General features: G+C 37.2%; 2 protein-coding genes and 1 long non-coding RNA gene across 6 annotated transcripts; 1 reads left to right on the forward strand and 2 right to left on the reverse strand.

The window, feature by feature from the left end:
• Nucleotides 1-48: 48 nt before the first annotated feature.
• Nucleotides 49-2394, reverse strand: LOC113043434 (lysoplasmalogenase-like). Its single transcript, XM_026202825.1, has 3 exons — nt 2063-2394; nt 1493-1736; nt 49-701 (listed from the first exon to the last, which is right to left on the reverse strand). Exons 1-3 carry the CDS (start codon nt 2111-2113, stop codon nt 247-249), a joined length of 750 nt encoding a protein of 249 aa, XP_026058610.1. The 5' UTR covers nt 2114-2394; the 3' UTR covers nt 49-246.
• An 879-nt stretch (nt 2395-3273) lies between these two features.
• On the forward strand, nt 3274-5830 carry LOC113043445 (uncharacterized). Of its 4 annotated transcripts, XR_003275737.1 has the most exons (6): nt 3290-3355; nt 3666-3693; nt 3871-3935; nt 4216-4337; nt 5379-5511; nt 5745-5830. It is a non-coding gene; the product is annotated as an uncharacterized LOC113043445 (long non-coding RNA). The 4 variants fall into 4 exon arrangements; XR_003275736.1 differs by having other exon boundaries at nt 3274-3366; nt 3666-3935; XR_003275735.1 differs by having other exon boundaries at nt 3274-4022.
• A 23-nt stretch (nt 5831-5853) lies between these two features.
• Nucleotides 5854-19685, reverse strand: LOC113043441 (glycogen [starch] synthase, muscle-like). The gene is made up of 16 exons (XM_026202837.1): nt 19504-19685; nt 18304-18422; nt 17171-17352; nt 12201-12392; nt 11056-11241; nt 10659-10803; nt 10272-10389; nt 10061-10181; nt 9858-9964; nt 9414-9473; nt 9135-9327; nt 8885-9011; nt 8239-8334; nt 7947-8110; nt 7699-7779; nt 5854-7148 (listed from the first exon to the last, which is right to left on the reverse strand). The coding sequence occupies exons 2-16, from the start codon at nt 18419-18421 to the stop codon at nt 6936-6938; spliced, it is 2103 nt and encodes a 700-aa protein (XP_026058622.1). The 5' UTR covers nt 18422; nt 19504-19685; the 3' UTR covers nt 5854-6935.
• Between the last annotated feature and the right edge of the window lie 84 nt (nt 19686-19769).

Here is a 19769-nt window from a genome sequence, read left to right on the forward strand (position 1 = left end):
GTTCATCTGCTTTAACAAAGCTGGAATAAAGTCTAAATTAACAGGTCAGACTGTGTAATATTTTTATATATATATATTTAGGGATGTACAGTAAGTCATGTCCACACAGTAGTTGTGAGTTTACTATGAAACTGACACAGGATTATCCAAAGTGGTCCCATTTTATACAGTGATCAACTGTTCTCAATGAGTACACAATGAAGTGTTTGTGTAGCATCACTGAACCAACATCCATCAACAGCAGTCTTATGATCTCTTCCACTTGTGAATATCATCAGCCTCCTCCTCCAGTGCTGCTTTCACGTCACCCAGCGCAATCATCAGCTGTGCCAGGTAGTATGTTGTCATAATAATGTGCTTTTTGTATTCGATATCAAAGACATTGAACTTTGTCAGTGCAATGGTGAGGTCAGAAGCCATGAAGACCAGGCTGCCCAGCAGGATGAGAGGCCGCCGTGTACGAGCAGCCAGTGTGGCCATGATGACAATGAGCAGTATGTAACCCCCTATGGCTGGGACGAGAACGTCAGCTTCTGGATCAAGCCGCAGGAAGGGCACGAGGTAAACATACATTCCAATGCCGAACAACCACAGGATGAGGTAGAGGATAAAGAATGAGACAGACGAAGATGTTGCAGAAAATCGAGAGGACAGGAAGGAAATAGAGTAAATCAAGTGCGCCAGAGCAAAACAGCCCATTCCTACAAAAAAACAAAAGACAGAGATAAGAATGTGAGACAGAGTTATTATAGTTAACTAAAACTACAACCATAACAAAAACTATGTATTCATATATGCATAAATGTATTTTATGTCAGAAAGGTGCCAGTGAAACATTTCTCTTTTTTGTATTTGGTCTACCTTAATTAATTAAAAAAAATAGACATATTAAAAAAAGAAAATAATTAAATGACAAAAAAAGAACAAAATGATCAAAAATAAAATAAGGAAAATATAAAAATAAAAACTAATTCAGACTATCAATAAAAACTGCTACGACAACACTGCTATGAAGAAATTTGTAATTAATAATAAGTAATCAGTTGTTATAAGTGTATATTAAAATGGAAATAAAATATAAAGTAAACCATAAAGAAAATATAACACATATGAATATAAACTCATATGTATAAATATAATATAAATATAATATAAATGTTCATTTAATTTATTTTCATTATTAACAATTTTATGGCAAATTCCATTATTTTAAAAAGGTGATTGTTATTTTATTTGTATTACTTTAATACTTAAAAATACTGTACACACACACAGGCTTAAAAAACAAAAACAAAATGTGATGCACATAATTTAAATGTTAATAATAATGTGCCTTGTGGTCTTAAAATAGTAAGAAAGTATGAAAATTAGGAAAGGTTCTTTCTCCTCTTGACTCTATAGTGAAATATGACCTGGAGGTTTTGGTAGGCTTTGTGTCAGTAACCCTGATAGTCTTAAATAAAGATATGGGACAGGAAGAAATAACCTTTACCATGGATAAAAAGTTCTGGCCAAATAAGGCAACAGTCTCCGGCAGCTGAGAGCAGCAACCCTCCAGCCACGCCCACTAGACTCCGCCCCCCATTATAGCTGAGCACCAGAAGGACCAGACTGAGGATTGGAGTAGCCTTAATGCCTGCAGCCAGAAGAGAGGGGGCGGAGTCTGGGATCCACAGGTAGAAGTACATTGCACAGGATGCGAAAAAAGGGAGCAGATAAAGAAACAGTACACAGGTCTGGAAATAAAGAAATGGAGAAAATAATGAAAACAATACAGGCATGATTTATACAGTCTGCACTCATTGTGCTCTAAACAAAATTCAGTCAGTAATACTGCTTTTATTTAACATTAAATGCAAATATCTTTATTATAAAAGAAAATCACACAGGATGTGAGTGTGATGCCAAGCTAGAAAAACGATTTTGAGTAAATTGTAACTAAATGTGGATTTGAATGAGTAAACTGGATGTGATAGAATTGCACAAATAAGCCCACAAGAGCAGGACACAGGTGTCTGTATTTTTGCGCAGGTGTGTGTGTGTGTGTGTTTGCTGTGATTACCATGTTCCTGCGTTGTCTGCGGTCATAAGCACTTGTTTCCAGGATGTCCATCTCTGTCTTCTGGCCTAAACAGTCACACACGCAGCCTTCTCAGAGGTGGGCCACCTATTCCACAGCTGGGAGATCTGTAATGCCTCTGTGAACTGTGTATGCCAGGGTGTTTCATTGGCTGGAGTAGGTCTGGACTTTGGACCATTATGAGTGATGCGTTATCTGTCAGATTGTTCTGTCATAAACAACTTACTCCCCTCACTCTCTCTCTCTCTGTTTCTGTGCCTGTCTCTCTCTCTCTCTCTGCTGGTTTCTCTCTGCATCATGGCCTGTTACCCTGATGTGACATCATAGCTAAGAGCAAAGGTTTGATGACTGAAACACAAGTTCAGGGAGATAAACTTTTTTTATTATTATTAATTAATGATAGAAAATTATCTTTCTCTGTCTTTCAGTGTGTCTTTTCAACATCTTTTATTAACTTTATCAACTTTTCTAATGTATGTGTAAGTGTCAGTAAGGATAGACAACACAAGCAACTTATATATATATATATATATAATTTAGGGCTGTCAAGTGATTAATCATTTATGTGTGTGTACTGTGTATATGTATTATGTATACAGTATATAAATACAATTAATATTATATATAAAAAATGTAATCGTTCGAGCCCCACTTATTATAATTGCTATTTATTTTAATTCCTAGTGCTCATAAGCTTCTCAGTTGTTAATGGTTTTAACAGCATTGTTGTAAAAACTGTTGAACTTCTGGAGATATTTCCATATTCCCCCACTTTTATCCACTTGAGGGCACCACTGAGCTGCAGTGTTATGATATGAAATTGGGGAAATTATTGTCATTTAATGTGTAATATTTAAAAAAAATTGTCATTATATTTGTTAATAAGTGTGATTTGAGACTTGTAAATATGTTAATTTTTGTTACTGGAAATAAAGTAAACATGAACTAAAATTATTTGAAAAAATAATTGAAAACAGCAAAAAAAACAGTATTTTTTTTTTAAATGATAAAAGAAAACATAAACATTTTACAACTAATTCAAACTTATAATAAAACCTATAATTGTGTCTGAAAGATGAAAAATATCTGTTTCAATTTCACTGTTTCCACCATAAATAATACTACAGTACATATCCAAACGCCAGTGGACTCACACCGACTCTAATCATTAACAATCCTGGCTGACATGCACTTTAGCCTCTGATCTATCCCTGTGTCTCAAGCTCAAACAGCGAAGAGAGATTGACGGACATCCAAAAGAAAAAGAGACAAAAGGTGAGGAACTGGTAAGTGAAAGTTGTGAGGACAGATAGTGTCAGTGAGATAAGTGTGTTCGAGATAAAGGAGAATATATAGTTGGACACTGACAGAGAGGTGGAGAAATTAAAAAGGGGGAGGAGCCAAAGATTGAACCAAGAGCATGTGTGGGGAATATAAAAGCAAATACATGCTGGTTTGATGTTATAGAGTTTAAAAAACACAGTTGCTGTTGTTGTATAGAGGTGAATAATAATGAACTCTCTTGAACTGACAAAATAAAAAATGTTTTCATGGTTCATCTGCTGAATCCCTTTTCTAACTTAAGGTTGGAATTGTGGGATATGGACATTTAGGTGATTTCTCCAAAGAAAACCTATGTTTCAACAGCTACAACTTTCTCTGCTTTGATTAAATTTGCACTTTATTAAAACCTAAAATCCTGACTGCCATAGTATTTGCATTTATTTCATAATGATTATCAGTTGCGTGGGATAAGTAACTGTCCCGGATCATGTTTTCACCATCCTCAGGTGGGCAACCCTTCTGTCCTCTCTGACCCCTGGCGTGAGCAAGATCTCCGCACTGTTGCAAAACGGTATGAGAAAACACTTTATGTGCCCAGTGGTGCATTATGGGGTGGCCAAGATTTAAAAAAAAATGATTTGACAGTTGAAATTTGCTGGTAAGGCTATTTTCTTATAATTATTTTTAAACACAAGAAATTAAAGCACTGTTCAAAATATGACTTGCCATAAAGAGGTGGTCTGCCAAAATGAAAATACTTCATATTAAGTTAGCATATAACCAAAACACAAGTTTCATTGTCCCTGCCACATTAAAACATATAAATTACATTTCAGATGTTTCCCTTCTAGGCTCTCTCCATCCAAATGTCTAAACATCCCTCTTGCTTTCGGCTTGCTGGTGTTCTGCTCTCTGATTGGACGGAGACCAGTCTCTGATTGGAGACAGGACCGGAGAAATCATCTCAGATACTGTGCGTCACAAACTAGACCTCAAAAATCTGACATCAACACTCAAAACCTTTACTTTACACAAAAATAAATAACTAAATACTCCAGAAACCTGTCTCCATACATAGACCAGGCCACTTTTACATTTTATTGATGATTCCATGCACGTTATTTTCCCTTCTGGTTAAATGCCAGACTTCTTTAATCATTTAGTCACCTTAAACTCTGCCCCTTTCTTACAATCAACTGCAAACTTGCATTCAGATCTGCCTCCATTCAGTCAACAACCATTGATTGGAACCAAGTCCCGATCCTATAATTGTATTTTATTTTTTTGATGATCTTTCACTGATATTATGTCACACTACAGAAGAAAAGCTACTTCCGTTAGTTTTGATCTACAGGGTTCCCACACCTAGATTAACTTCAAATTCAAGGACCTTTCAAGGACTTTCCAGGTCTAATACCCACAAATTCAAGGACTTAATGTGGGGACACATTTCAAGTGAGAGCGATGTTACATCGTATTATCTTGTAAGATACATCGTTACAGGTATCATGTGTCAAACACAACTCTGCAAAAATGCTTTTTTTCCAAATAATTTATGGCCATATGACAGAAATTTGATATTTGTTGTATTTCTGTTTTGCATAAAACTGAAGAATATTCGGTACATCCTATACTGTATTCTAAAATGATCAGATATCAACTTAAGCATGGATTTTATTGAAAACCGTTATGCAAGTCACCGTTATGCATATTGATCATAAGCTAAAAAGCTTCCTACCAGTGGCCCTCCTTCACAAAACTTAACATCTAGCACAGTTTTATTAGGGTTGTTAGGGCGTTGCTATGTCCTGTAATTGCTAAGGGGTTCAGAGTGATTTTTAGCATGTTGCTAGGTGGTTGCTCACTTGCACAAGTAAAAAATGTAACACGGCTGAATCCCAGGTTTGGGTTTTCATTAAAATCCCTAACTGTTAATATAAGATATAGGATTTGTAACGTGAGCATTAGCAATCTAAGAACAACTATTGCAATCTCTCTTTTCCCTTCTCTCCAGATGATCAGACTACCATATTGTGGACACTAAGGTCCAGACGGGTTCACAGTGAAAATGATGCAGCAAAACCCTGCCAGACTGGGAGCTGTAACAGGAAATGCCACATACAATTCCTTCTGGAGCAGCTTACTTGGTATGAGTGTGTAAGAAAGACAGATGTTGTTAACTGACAGAGTTCATAGCCCAAAAACCACAATCTGGATTTACACAGAGAATGCAGACATAAACTGCTTTTGGAACTGTCCTCTTTGCTTTCTGTCCTGCTACAATTTCACGAAAAGTCCAAAAATGGTACATGAATATGCCATTAAATATCTCTCTGTATTATTATATATTTTATCTGAAACTCTGTTTGCCTTTTTTCAGTCTGGGTCATGGAGGGAGGAGGGTACAGCTGTGTATTGATAACAGTGGACTGCTGCAGAAAGTTAACCGAAGAAACACACACAATGAATTAATAAAACAAGTGTCACAGTAATAATGTAGTATATTTTAATTTCAGTTTTACAGCCGTGACAGACATGACACACTCTAACAGTGTTGCTGTATATTTGTATTACAGTACTAATGATGTTCCAGTGTATGCATTTGGCTGGTTAGCTTTACCTACATCACTTGCTTGGCATTTAACCAGTTTTTTTTTTTTTTTTTATAACCCTGGAAAATTGCTGGATAGTCACTATGTTTGTGACATTACATAATACTGTTAAGGGAAACCTGCCGTTTTCAGAAAACTGTATATTCTGTCATTTACTCAATCTAAAGTATTTTAAAAGATTTAAGAATATTTTGCTTTCGTGAAACACAAAGGGAAAAGTTTAGCTCTTTGAAATAAGCAAAATGAAAATGAATAATGAGTATGACTGTCGAACCATTATTTAAAGTTAGAACCATCTTAAATATGGGTCTGTACTTTATACAAAGATATTGTATGACATTTAAAGACTTCAAGTGCGAGTCGTAAGGATTATTTGTATGATATTTTTCGTTTTTTGCCCTTGACAGCCGCTGGTCACCCTCTGTGTTTATTTTGTATAACATGAACATTCTTCACAACCTCTTCTTCTGTGTTCCACGGAAGGAAGAAAGTCATACACCTTTGGGAAAGTGCATATATATTTTTTTAACTACTCTTGTAAAGAGTTTCTAATAAAGTTCTCTTTAAAATAAATGTTTGTAACAATTATTTTTATTGTCTCACTTTTAACAGTGGCCATTTGAATCACTGGCACATAGCTGGATGTCAAGTTCATATGAATTCATATAAATTGTCATATGAATAACTCTTGCTGCAATTGAATCCTTTGCCCTCTGTTGGCTTCATACGAAAGACACTTTCTTTCAAAAGAAAGTCTTAAAAATCACATACTTTGGCTCACCACATACTTAAATATCTTATTTATTTCTCTTCAGAAAACCAACATGCAGACATACTATTTGCAGGCGTTACGTTCACTTACAGGGGAGTGTTATTATGTGTGTAAAGTGTGTTTGTCACTGTGTATATAAGTGCCTTACAGTATAATCAGTGTGTGTGTGTGTATGTATGGGTGCGTTTTAGTTTTTCTCAGGAAGACCAGCTGTCTGATTCTTGTTCCGGTTCGGCATGTTTAACGGTTGGCGGATGTTGACCCGATCTTTCTCCGCCTCCAGATCTTCATCATATGGTTCCTCTTCTTCCTCAGCCTCACTGTGATGAGGAGACGAGTGAAGCGAGTGGGCAGGAGATGGGGGAACTGAGGCGGGCCGCGGGTAACGGAAGCCTGTGGCCTGAATTATGAAAATAGAAGAATAAATGTCAACAAATATACACTTTCTAGAGCTGTCAGAGATTCTCATCCTTGTGACTTCAAGGCCCCACATTGTCCACAACAAGATAGAGAGGCCCAAGGACTTGTCCAGGTGTTTTTTTTACTCTCAAAATATTTTTAATTCACATTTCCTATCTGGTAAATTAATTAGCAAAATGTATATTATAAATGTAAATATATTCAAATTACCATGTAAATCGAGCCTTAAGTAATGTACATGACTATTCCATGACTAAAAATCTAATTCTTTTAAATCTCATATATTGAGGTTTTTCCATTGAGGAGGTGAATTAAAACAATATATGTCTTGATTTATATATATTTTTTTTAGCATGTTAACTGTTGTTTTGTCTAATTTGAAATATTTTTAAGTCATCTTGAGGCCCCCTTTGAGGTCTGATGAGGACCCTGGTTGAGAATCACTTTTCTAGAGAACTAAACTTCAGGTTTTTATTCAAATAAAACTAAAACACTCAATTTCAATAGCTTGCTTCATCATTTTAACTTACGGAAGTGGGTTCTTGAGGTTCATAGATGTAGGTGTCCGGGAAAGCTTTCGCTAAAGCCATATGGCGGGCAGAAACATAATACTAAGAAACAGAAACATGCTATATTAGTTCATGAACAATAAGCTGCACGCTTTGGTTTGATGCACATGAACTTAATTGTGGCTGACAGTCCCGGATGATAATTCACTGTGCATTTGTGTGTGTGTGTGTGTGTGTGTGTGTGTGTGTGTGTGTGTGTGAGATCTGACCCTGCCCAAATATCTCCAATCTAGCAAGTCACTGAGGCGCTCTGTTCGGTTCCTCTGAATGATCCTCTGCCTGCGGCTCTGCTGACAGAACTGAAACAGGAAGGAGGTCAGCTGATGGCAGGACTCATCCACCCCACGGTACCGCCGATCCAGAATATAGATACCTGAAAGAGAGGGAATTTACAACAATGTGCATTACACATAATGAAATGAAATAAATCTGATTTGAACAAAAATGAGAGAATCTTGCAGGTAATGTTCAAATTTTCCATCATATATGTACAACTCTCACCGTAAGCTGATGGGTCGGCAATGTGCTCCTCCATGAAACAGCCAAACCCAGACAAGTTAGTGGAGACTGATGGGATGCCCATCACTGTACACTCAGCTGAGAAAAAGACATTAATAATACATTATTAATACATAATTTGTACATTATTCTTCAAAAGTTCAGGGTCAGTATTCTTTCTTTGCACGTTTTTGAAAAAAGTCTCTTCTGCTCACCAAACAGCATTTATTTTATATATAAAAAACTAACTAAATAAATAAATAAAATTGAGACTTTATTATGGTTTAAAATTTCACATGATCCTTCAGCTCAAGAAACATTTATTATTATTATCATCAATGTTGAATACGGTTGTGCTGCCTAATATTTTTTGCTGCTTTTTTATATTTTTGTGGAAACTGAGATAAAAAGATTTTCAGAGTTCTTTGATGAATATAATAAAAAAATATATAAAAATGTATTTACTGCCACTTTTGATAAATGTAATGCATTCATTCTGAAGAAAAAATATTGCTTGTTACTATAACAGAATATATTATTTATTGGTTATGTACTAAAATTGTTTTCAATATTACTGGCCAAAGTTTTGAATGGATCATGCATGTACATAAATATGAACACGGCACACTGGTAGTGTGTGCAGTTTTACCTGGTGTGTATCCCCAGGGCTCATAGTAGGATGGAAATACTCCAAGATGGCAGCCTCTCACAAACTCCTCATAGTCCATTGGCAGGAGAGGAGAAGTTGAGGAGAGAAACTCTGGATGGAAGATCACCTAGTGAAGAACATGAGGCATTAAAGTGGAGTCAGTGGTTATTCTACATAAAGAATTAGCGCACTTTTATTTACATCATCCATTTTGGTATAGTTATCTGAGTGTGTGCGTGCATGTACATACCTTGACTCTGTCCTGAGCACTGTTAAAGAGGCCGATACGGCGGATGCAGTTGAGGATGGGGTCACTGCTGTCCTCCAGCATGTTGTGAGAGCAGATGGGGGGCAGGCACTGGCGCTGGGTGGCGAAGATGGCACGTTTCATCATGGTGAAGTCCTCTTTATCTAACATCTTAGACACATCAGGCAGCTGCCCTCTAAGAACAATACAGCAAGCAATGTCACTCCTCAGAAGAGATTCTTACGTTTTCTGAAAACAGTTCTACACAAAAATCCAACTCACACTAAAAGTGATTCGTAGAGTTTCTTCCCAAAGTGCTCCTTCACAGTATGTGCAGTGTCCCTGGAAATACAACAAAGATGCAATTTCACAACAAAATTCATTTACTTCTTCAACAGTCTCTGTGTCAAAGTAAACATTTGGAGAATAAAACAGTTTTACAATACAAATATATTCCTTTCTACATCCATCACTGCAGATTGGCAACAGAAAAAAGGCAAATATGTTAGGATGCTCTAGTCTAGACCATTGTTATTATTTTTAAGTACAACTAAAATGATTAAAAATTGTTTTCATTAGTTTCATTAAAAAAAGCTGAAATACATAAAATATAAATATAACATTTTAGCAAATATAACATAGCTTTTTAGACAACTTGGTTGTTTCTATTAAGTCGGTTGAGCTAAACGGAGACATTCACGTTAGCAGTCTTCACAGTGCAGTTACCAGAGCTGTTTCCGTACGGCTTGGCCCTTCAGGGTCTCCACGTTGAAGTTGTTGGTACGAGCAGGCATGATGAAGAACGCTATTATGGTCACTTCACTGTGATTCACCTGGACATACAAGAATACAGTTTCAAATCAAGCTCAAATTTAATTTTTATATATTTGTGTTGGAATGGACATGAGCCCTAAAACACAAATACTTACCCTCAACAGGTAATTAAGTCTAGCCAATGCTTCAAGAAAAATATCAGCTCCTTTGTTTGAGAATTCATAGCGTCCAGCAATGAAGAGAAACACTGTCTTGTCAAGGTTAAAATCTAAATGCCTGCACACAAACCAGTAAGAGAAAACATGTATGGCAAAGTATATTGCTTCCGGACACATGAATATGATTGTGTGTCTTATGAGCTCGGACCCGTAGAAATGGCCTCTGACAAACTCCTGGATGCGTGCTTTACTCTGAGCGTGGAGGTTCTGGAACTCGTGCATGGCTGAGAACTTCTTCACATTCAGGCCATTTGGAGTCACGATATCTGACAGAGAAAGAAGAACGTGGATGTCTTGGCAAACAGACCAAATAGGGTCAAAAAGCAGCAGCTTCCTGGCCAAAGTCCAATTCTGAACTAAATCAGGAAGCATCCACAGAAATGAAATGAGCCCAGAATCCTTTTCTAATAACAGTTCTGCACATGATGACATCTTAAATTATGTAATCTGACTGTTTCACGACTGCTTTTTGCTGCCTTTAGGATGTAGTGTTACAATCTGTTGAGGAAACAGTACAGATAGAAACTTAAGTCACCTGGTTTCCGCTTTAGTAAGTGCTCTGCTTCAATGGCGGTGATCTGAGAGACAGTGGTGAAGACGTGTGCACAGCGGGCGGCTGCACGCTCCAGACAGTACCGATGATAGATCTGCCTGTCACCGGCCTCTTTATCCACATTGAACTACACATGGAGAAAAAAACGACAGACACTTCAGGAAGCTCTCTTTAAATTAATTCCATGAACTTTTCTCTTTCGCTCTATGCGTTTATCCATTTAGAGCATCATCTTGGTGTCAAATCTTCATGTGCTAAAAAATAGGGAACATTTTCTAAATAAATGTGATTCTATGGAGCTATGAGGAGCAGGTTATAATAAACAGCATAAATGGAGGACGTATCATTTATTCACAAAAACACATTCTCTCGCACAAACCTCAGAGAGTTTGTTGTAGAAGTCCACGTTCCCGGCACACAGGTAGCGGCCGAGGAGCGTGGCGTGTGTGGTGAAGATGGTTGCTACAGGTAACTGGCGCTGCCTGCATAAGACGAGTCCTAAACCCGCCAGCCACTCGTGAAAATGTGCTACGATGTGAGGAGTTTCGTCACACTGAGCTGCAAACTGAAACACACACATTCAAATTATAGTTAATGAGAATTAAAAGTGCTGTTTGTAGGTTTTTGATTCTACTAAAGCATAAAAATCCCATAATATGTTTGCATATATTTAAGAAACATGTTAACATACTTGTTTATCTGAAAAACAATGTTACAGTCAGTTATTCTCCTTTGAAAATGTGAGTTCCGGGCCAGAATATCGGTCTCTGTTTTGGTTTATGAAACCCGCCCACTGCCAGTTTACTTAATTGTATTTCGTCACCCCAGGTTGCCAGTTGATGGAAAACACAGTGTATTTTATGTCATTCATCGTCAAGTGCACTCGTTCCTGTTGGTTTCACATCAATCTGGCAACCAGCGAGTGCATCAAGTCTGAGGAGGAGGGGTTGGGTGATCAAAACCCTCTCCAATATTTTGAATTTGGACTGCAATACCTAGTTCAACCACTCGGTGTCAATCCTACATACACCACCTTTAATAACATTCTGTGTGTGTGTGTGTGTGTTAGGGGGGGGTGGGGGGGGGTCGGGTTCTGTCCTGAATAACCAAAAACAGGAAATAGGTATAAGTACATAGTTATTTAATAGAGAGTAAATAGCTAATTATAACCCATACCTGTTGTTATAGTTATCTAAAATTAAAACTATTAAAAAAAATTGTAAAGTAAAATAAAGTTAAGATAAAACATAAATATTAAATGAGAAGTGTAAACTTACAAAAAAAAAAAAACTGACAGAGCAACTAACTGAAACAAATAACTTTGATGTTAAAGTAACTAAAATTACCACAACTTAACCTCAATTAAAAATAAATTAAAGCTTCATAGAAATATAAAAATATATATAATAACAGAATGACATAAAATTATTAAAACTTAAATTAAAATTAAGATGGAACTGAAAAAACAAAAATAAAATGAAGAGTTCACAATATTAAGAGTAATACTAAAACAACACTGCACACCTCTCCCAGTAGCCATGCAGTGAGGAAGCCAAAGAGAACAGCATCGTTAGCTTCTCTGTCGAACCAGGGAACACCAATACTGCAATTCTCCCACAATTCACTCTTCCAGCGGTCCAGAGACCAGGCTGTGAAGGCCACATCGAGCAGAATCACATATGGAGATCCTTCAATCAGCCATCGACCAAAATATACCTAGAGTAGAAGGGAAAGGAAAGCAGGAAATTGAGACTTTGTCACTTTGCTAGACATTAAAAATTATACCATTCAACAGAAATAGTACTCTGATAACCAAGATCTCACGTGTTCATAAGATCTTCATACGGTTGTTTTTTTTTAACTGTGTTTTTATTGAACTTTTTATCCTTTTTTATATATATAAAAAAAACAGCAAAAAAAAAAACAATAACAATTATTAACGTTAAAATAAATACACAAATCCTTGACAGCACTTCAAAGAATACACTACATAGCAGTACATTCACTGCATTGTTCAAGCATTAACATATATCAAGTCTATTTATTTCCAGCAGATTTTTTATTGGTGTCCACCTCTGTCGAAAAATGTCCGATTTCAACTGTAAGTCTGCTGTCATCTTCTCAAACATGTATATCGGTTTCAGTCTATGTGTCCATTCTGTCACAGTGGGCTCACGTACCTTCATCCAGTTCACAGTGATTATCTTCCTAACTGCCATTAACAAGATATGCAATACAAATAAGTGGGATTTACTGAACTGATCTGAGGGGAAACCATCAAGCAAAAAAAATTCTGGATGCATGGGGATATCTCTTTCTAAAACTAAAACCGATTTCCCTTTTAACACCTTGCCAATACTTTTGTAATTTGGGACATTCCCAGAACATATGCACATAGTCCCCCACCATCCCGCAACCTCTCCAGCATTGTGACAATGGCGAAGTACTGTCAAATTTGACAACCACCAGTGGAACTCTAAAGAATATCATTTTCATTTTCCAATCAAATTCCTTCCATATTTGACTGCTGATACCCTTATGACAGCTAGCACATATATTTAACCACATCTCATCCTCCATTACAGCATTTAACTCTTGTTCCCAGTTTCTTTTGATATGAAACGTGTCATCAGATCGGTCCTGCATAAATATGTTATAAATATAAATATGATTTTTAGTGGGTAGATCATGTTCAATAATATTGATCAAATATTTTTCAATATTTGTTGGAGATCTTTTAATGACGAGTTGTGATATGGTGTCGTATTTGTAAATACCTATAGAGATCATTCGATCTCAATGTAAACTTCTCACGTAATTGAGAAAAAGATCTTATGGTTTCTCCATCAAAAATGTGATTAATTATCTTTAAACCATTCTTTTCCCATCTACTAAAGGCACTATCCCATATAGAAGGGAGGAAATCTGGGTTACCTTTAATAGGTATTGCACGTGATATGGTGATTACTCCTCTAAACTTTTTTTGTATTGTGGACCAAATTTTAACAGTGTGCTGTATCCATATATTTGTTTTCCTCATTCTTTTCTGTGCTTGCAAGTCTATGAATGGCAGAACTGTCAAAGAGACTCCAGGAAGCGAATTCTGTTCAATATTAACCCATTCTGCCTCCTTATCAATGCCAAGCCAAGCAGCCATAGCCCTAAGCTGAGCAGCCCAATAATAGTATCTAAGATTATTTGACAGAAGTATTTTAAATCTAATTCTTGGTCTTTTGTTTTGCCAAATAAACTTTGAAATCCATTTTTCTATTTTATTAACTGCTGAGACTGGAACCATAACAGGGAGAGACTGAAATAGGAAGAGAAGCCTCGGCAGTATGTTCATTTTTACGGTTTCAATCCTTCCAAACATGGAGAGAGGCAATACCTCCCATCTTGCCAAGTCTTTTCTTATGGTCTCAAAGAGCTGTGAGTAGTTAGCAGAGTATAACTGTGATGCCATGGGTGTAAGTGTGACACCCAAGTATCTGAAACCCTTACTAGACCATCAAAAAGATACTTCATTATCTAACTGAGTGGGCCAATGTCCAGCATTAACCTTATATCCAGAAATAATAGTATGTCATCGGTGTGTAACAATATTTTATTACACTTCCCTCCTTTATCTGTTATCCCCTGTATTCTGGGGTTGCTCCTTATCAACTCCGCTAATGGCTCAATACTAAGAGCAAATAAGACTGGAGACATTCCATCTCCCTGACAAGTTCCCCTACCGAAGTTAAAAAACTCTGAGCAGTGACCATTTACTCGAACTCTTGATTTAGGATTTTTATAAAAAATCTTTACCCACTCAACAAAAGTGTCATGAAACCCCATATAATTTAGAGTCTGTTCCAGAAACACACAGTCTACCCTATCAAATGCTTTCGCAAGGTGTTTGACTATCTTTTCCGATTTGTTGTAAGTTTAAAGCTCTTCATATGTTATTTGTTCCATACCTTTTCTTAATAAATCCAGTCTGGTTTGACCAATTTTTTTATATGCTTCTGAATTCTGTTTGGTATGATTGAAGTTAAGCTTTTCATATCCTGACATAGTAAGCTTATTGGTCTATAAGCCATACATTGTGTAGGATCATTTCCAGTTTTATGAATTACCGTTATAATTGCGTCAGACCATGAATGTGGGGGATCTTCCTCATGTAGGACATAGTTAAACACCTTACATAAATTAGGAGCCAATTCGTTTACAAATGCCTTGTAGAATTCTCCGGGGAATCCGTCCACCCCTGGTGACTTTTTGTTTTTTAAATTTGCAATAGTCGCACTTATTTCTTCTTCTGTAATAGGGGATATAATTTCCTTTGCTGTTTCTTCTTTTAGTTTATTTAGTTCAATTTTTCGCAGAAATTATTTAATTCTTTCCTCCTTATTTATTCATTTCTGGCCTTCATATAATTTTTTATAATAATCTTCAAATGCCTTAACTATATCATGTGGTTGTGTTACCATTGTTGAGGTATCTGAGTGTTTGATCTTTGGAACTATTTCTTTCTTTCCTGCTTTAAACATTCTAAAATTTTCATTTGACCCGTTTGTTTCTGTTAGGATTCCAGTTTCCTTATTTCATTCTCTATCTCGTTTTGTTTGGCTAATCTCACATTTTTATTCCTAGATGTTATTTCTATTATTTTACCTCTTGTCAATGCTTTGGCCCCCTCCCACAAAATAGATGGGGTAACCAGTTCATTATCATTAATATCAAAGTATTCAATCAGTTGTTGTCTTATTTCTTCTTTCGCCTTACAATAATTTATTACTGAGACATTTAATCTCCAGTATTTAAACTGTTTATTTTGTCTTAACTGAAGTTTTAGCCAAACTGGAGCATGATCGATATGGTTATGGGACCTATATAACATTCTCTGATATTATGTAAATCTGCTCTTGATGTGCAGAAGTCGTCTATTCTAGAATAACTACCACGTACTGTACATGCGACAAAGGTAAAATCTTTCTCTTTGGGGTGCACATAATGCCAAATATCTGTTAAACTGATTTCTCTCATTATTCCTAAAAGAGCTTTAACTTTTTTTGACTGTGGTCCCCTTTCTGCTAGTAACCGATCAACACTACTATCTAATAGACAGTTAAAAGTCCCCACCAATTAAATACATTCCCTCACCTTTCTGTGCCAAAAGAGTGAAAACATTCTTGAAAAATTGTGGATAGTCCTCGTTAGGTGCATAAAGATTAAGAATAGTGATTTTATTGCCTGAAATTGTTCCAACTACCATCCCTCTTTATCTTTATATACTTGCTCCATATTAAAAAAAACAGTCTTGGCAAACATGATTGCAACACTTTTCTTTCCCTTGTTATATGAGGAACTGTAAACTTGGTCCACCCATTCCCTCCTCAGTTTTAAATGTTCCCCGTCAGAGAGGTGGGTCTCTTGAAGCAGTGCAATAGAGAATTGCATTTTTTCTAAGCTGATTAAATATGTTCTTTCTTTTTATTGGGCTGCTCAGTCATTTCACATTATAACTGACACAAATTGAATTACGCATTGACATTGGTATAAATATTGTATGTTCTAGGCACCAGTATATGTTCCAGTAATATAGAATAATAAAAACACTTTAGCTGTCAACTCAGTCAACAGGAACTATGTACATGAACAAGTCTTCCAAACATCCATTCAGCCAAGTTCTTGTCTCATGGGCCAAACCCCAATGTAAGAAGGGCAGGGAGTTGTGACGTTGACTCCCTGGGTTATCAAAAGTGCACCAAGTTTTGAAACACGGCCGCCTCCAAGAGTGATTTCCACTCAGCAAAACGTCAGCAAGCATATGTCAATTTAGAAAAAAAAAAACTATTATTATCCTGAAAGTAAAGAAGAATGTTACTCACATTCTGAAGCAAAAATATCCCGTTTAAATGAACCTCTTTATATTTGGGTGATTCACTCCTGCAAAAATGCTTGAAGTAGTCGTTGTCAAAGAAGATCCGTTTCGCGTTGTAAAGGACCTGTTTCTGTGACCAGGCTTTTCGAGATCTTCATACAGGTTTGCCCCAAATTTTCAAGGATAACAACTCCACATGGACAAGCTAGCAAACATTTTTAGTTAATACATACTATGAGAAACCTGGGTGCTTGATTTCGATTTATACAAATACATTTCTGTTCATACCGATGGTGACTCTGCAATAACACTGGTGCCAATTTACACTGCATCTCTCAGGGGAATATTTCCTCAAAGAACTGAAATAGACCTCAGTCTGGCGGTCGGACACTGATATAGCCTTTAACCTTTAACGCTCACACAGGAGAGATGTCACACAAACACTGAATGAAGGTTTAGGGTTTCACTGCGAATAAGAGCAGATTAAAACGGCTGTGTGGTGCATGTGTGAGAACATATTAGTGTGGATAAACAGAGAAGTGAACAAACCTAAAGCTAGAAACTGCCTCCTTTCGAATTTATCGAATCAACCAACCAGCAAAGTATGAAAGTGTGTGAATGCGTATACCTTGCACCCACTGCTGTTCATTTTATCAATGGTTCTCCTGAGTGTCGCATTGCAGGGTTCGATCAGCTCCACTTGTGTCCTGACACTGGACTCCATATACGGGCCCACCAGAAAGTAGTTCTCACCCCATTCCTCGCAGGTCAGGCGCGCCTTGGTCTGGATCACCGTGTAAATGCCACCAACTGCCACAAAATCAGAGTGGTTAGTTAACCTTCAACAGATGTTTAGGTCCAGAAAGAAAAGGCCACCCAACCCTTTGAACTTGATATTGTAAACAGGTCCCCTTGACCCCTCCTTGACCTTTATCTAATCTAGCGGTAAATAATATATAATATTCACTCAAAGAGCGCTGCAAATTCCAACACCAAAGTCACATGACTCTTGCGCCCCTGAGTATGTGGATACAGTATCTGTGAACGCTCGGCAGCTGAGTCATGTGGTGTATATAAAACAACAACAGTATCTGGTTTCAGGTAGATGACGGTCTCTCATAGAGTGCTTCAAAATAATTAGTGGACAAAATAAACTGGACATATACTTTCAATACAGTCTTACATGGAATTCTTCCTATAGTCCTATTAGTTTTCGGTGTACAAAGAGTAAATGGGATCAGGTGGTATCAGGTACCTAAGTTCAAAACAAACAAGGTATTATGCCCAAAAAACTATGGTATATATACTTTAGCACGTTTTTGTTAGTGCACTCATGACATGTCAATGGAAAAATGCGATATATATCTTAAAACTAAATGCACACAACTGCTTTAAGCTCAGGATCAGATTTTTTTAAAGGAAATTAATACTTCCATTCTTTTATTAAATCAAACGAACATTAAATGGTTTAAAAGTGACAGCAAAGGCATTTATAATGTTAGAAAAGAGATCCATCCCTTGTACTCTATTTATCAAAAAAAATCATTTTTTAAATCTAAGCTGAGATTAAATCTAATCTAATTAACAAATCTTAGTTAACACAGACAATAATAATGAATTTTTCTTAAGCACATAATCAGCATACTAGAATGATTTCTGAAGGTTTGTGTGACACCGAAGACTGCAGTAATGATGTGTGTAAATGTGTACGATGATACATTAGAACTGAAACTTCATATCCAAGAAATGAAACATGCACACCTTTATTAGCGACCTCCCATGCGATCTCGAACAGGACTGCATCCTCCCGATCAAACTCTTCGTCCCAATCCTCCAAGCCAGACAGGGAGGTGACCGACAAACTGCGCGCCAGTGGCATGCTGGGTAATATAATTTCAATCAATCGATCAATTTTTTTTTAGATTAATACAGTAATGTCATTTGTACTGAACTCCTGACATTTAAAGTAATATGCAGCTTATATCCATCATATAAATGTGAACTTTATATGATGTGCAGAAAGCTGTCAACATCAGTATTTGACCTTCAAGCAAGCACCACACACACACACACACACAAACACACACACTTCCTTATTCTCAACTGACACAAAATCATATCAACAGCAATTCATTAAAATGACTCATCTTCTAACATGGCTCACTAGCTCTTCCTCTCTCGGATTTGCACACACAAATACATTTGAAAAAGCCTTTTTAGTACTAGGAGCAAGTGGATGTTCAAATCATATCATATGTTGAGATGTCTACAAGTACACTGTGACTTCATCTCAAGTCTAGGCATGAGCTTTTATAAAGTCTACGATCATGACACCATTTAATCATTCAGACCACTACTTACACACCCTCCACTTTCAACATACATTGAGCAACATGAGGCCAGTTTTACAAGAAAGACAGAAAGTGATTGAGAGATGGCGTTTATAGTCCCTGTAAACCGATAAAGGCTTCATGAATGACATAACGGTACTTTGAGGTCCTCCATACAATATAAGCACACCTTCACGCACTTGCTACATGGATTATGAAACCACTATTTCGTGTTCTAAAGTGTTAGTGAAGTGTCATTTAAAACCGAGCCGCGATTTGTAACTGTTTCGACGCAGACACGCGTGCGCGCGCGCGCTGACATGGTACGTGCGCTTTGACCACACAGTCGAACACAGAACGTCACAGTCGCCATAAAGTTTCGTGGACATAAATATACCAGTGCGTAATATACAAGGTTGCACACGATCAGAAAAGTCGCAAGCTTTTCGTCTGCACGCTTGAGGAAGGATGGACAGTCTGACGCAGGATGTACAAGTGGGTTTGACCCCAGTAAACGCGTGACAGGAATCACGGGCTGAGCAAATGAATTCCTCTGCAGGTTTTAAAACACACGGACATGTAATTTCAGACTGACAACACATAAAAGCAGTAAGTTAAGAAATGCACTCACCCTGCGGTAACGTCTTCTCCTCGCTTAGCGACGCAAGCCTCACATCTGCTGGAGTCAATCACCAGCAGGATGAACTGACAGTGGGCGGGGTCTCCTGCATAAATTCTCCTTGTATTATACGGCAATTTGTCTGTCCGTCAGGGTGACAGCGTGCACGCTACAAGGTACGGGACGTCATAAACATATGGGCGTGTCTTATCAGACGCTGACTCCTCCCACTCGATCTCGGAGCGTCTCCTCCTCACATGCCTCCTCACCGCTCACTT

Source organism: Carassius auratus, chromosome 3 (genome assembly GCF_003368295.1).
Source record: "Carassius auratus strain Wakin chromosome 3, ASM336829v1, whole genome shotgun sequence".
Lineage (NCBI taxonomy): Eukaryota > Metazoa > Chordata > Actinopteri > Cypriniformes > Cyprinidae > Carassius > Carassius auratus.

Coding starts and splice junctions, on each gene's coding strand:
- LOC113043441 (XM_026202837.1), bottom strand. CDS start 18,421: ATGCCACTGGCGCGCAGTTTGTCGGTCACCTCCCTGTCTGGCTTGGAG. Junction 10,390..10,658: donor CTTACTAAAGCGGAAACCAG/GTGACTTAAGTT, acceptor TTTCTCTGTCAG/ATATCGTGACTCCAAATGGC. Junction 9,328..9,413: donor CTCTACGAATCACTTTTAGT/GTGAGTTGGATT, acceptor TATTGTTCTTAG/AGGGCAGCTGCCTGATGTGT.
- LOC113043434 (XM_026202825.1), bottom strand. CDS start 2,113: ATGGACATCCTGGAAACAAGTGCTTATGACCGCAGACAACGCAGGAAC. Junction 1,737..2,062: donor GCAGACAACGCAGGAACATG/GTAATCACAGCA, acceptor CTTTATTTCCAG/ACCTGTGTACTGTTTCTTTA. Junction 702..1,492: donor GCCAGAACTTTTTATCCATG/GTAAAGGTTATT, acceptor GTTTTTTTGTAG/GAATGGGCTGTTTTGCTCTG.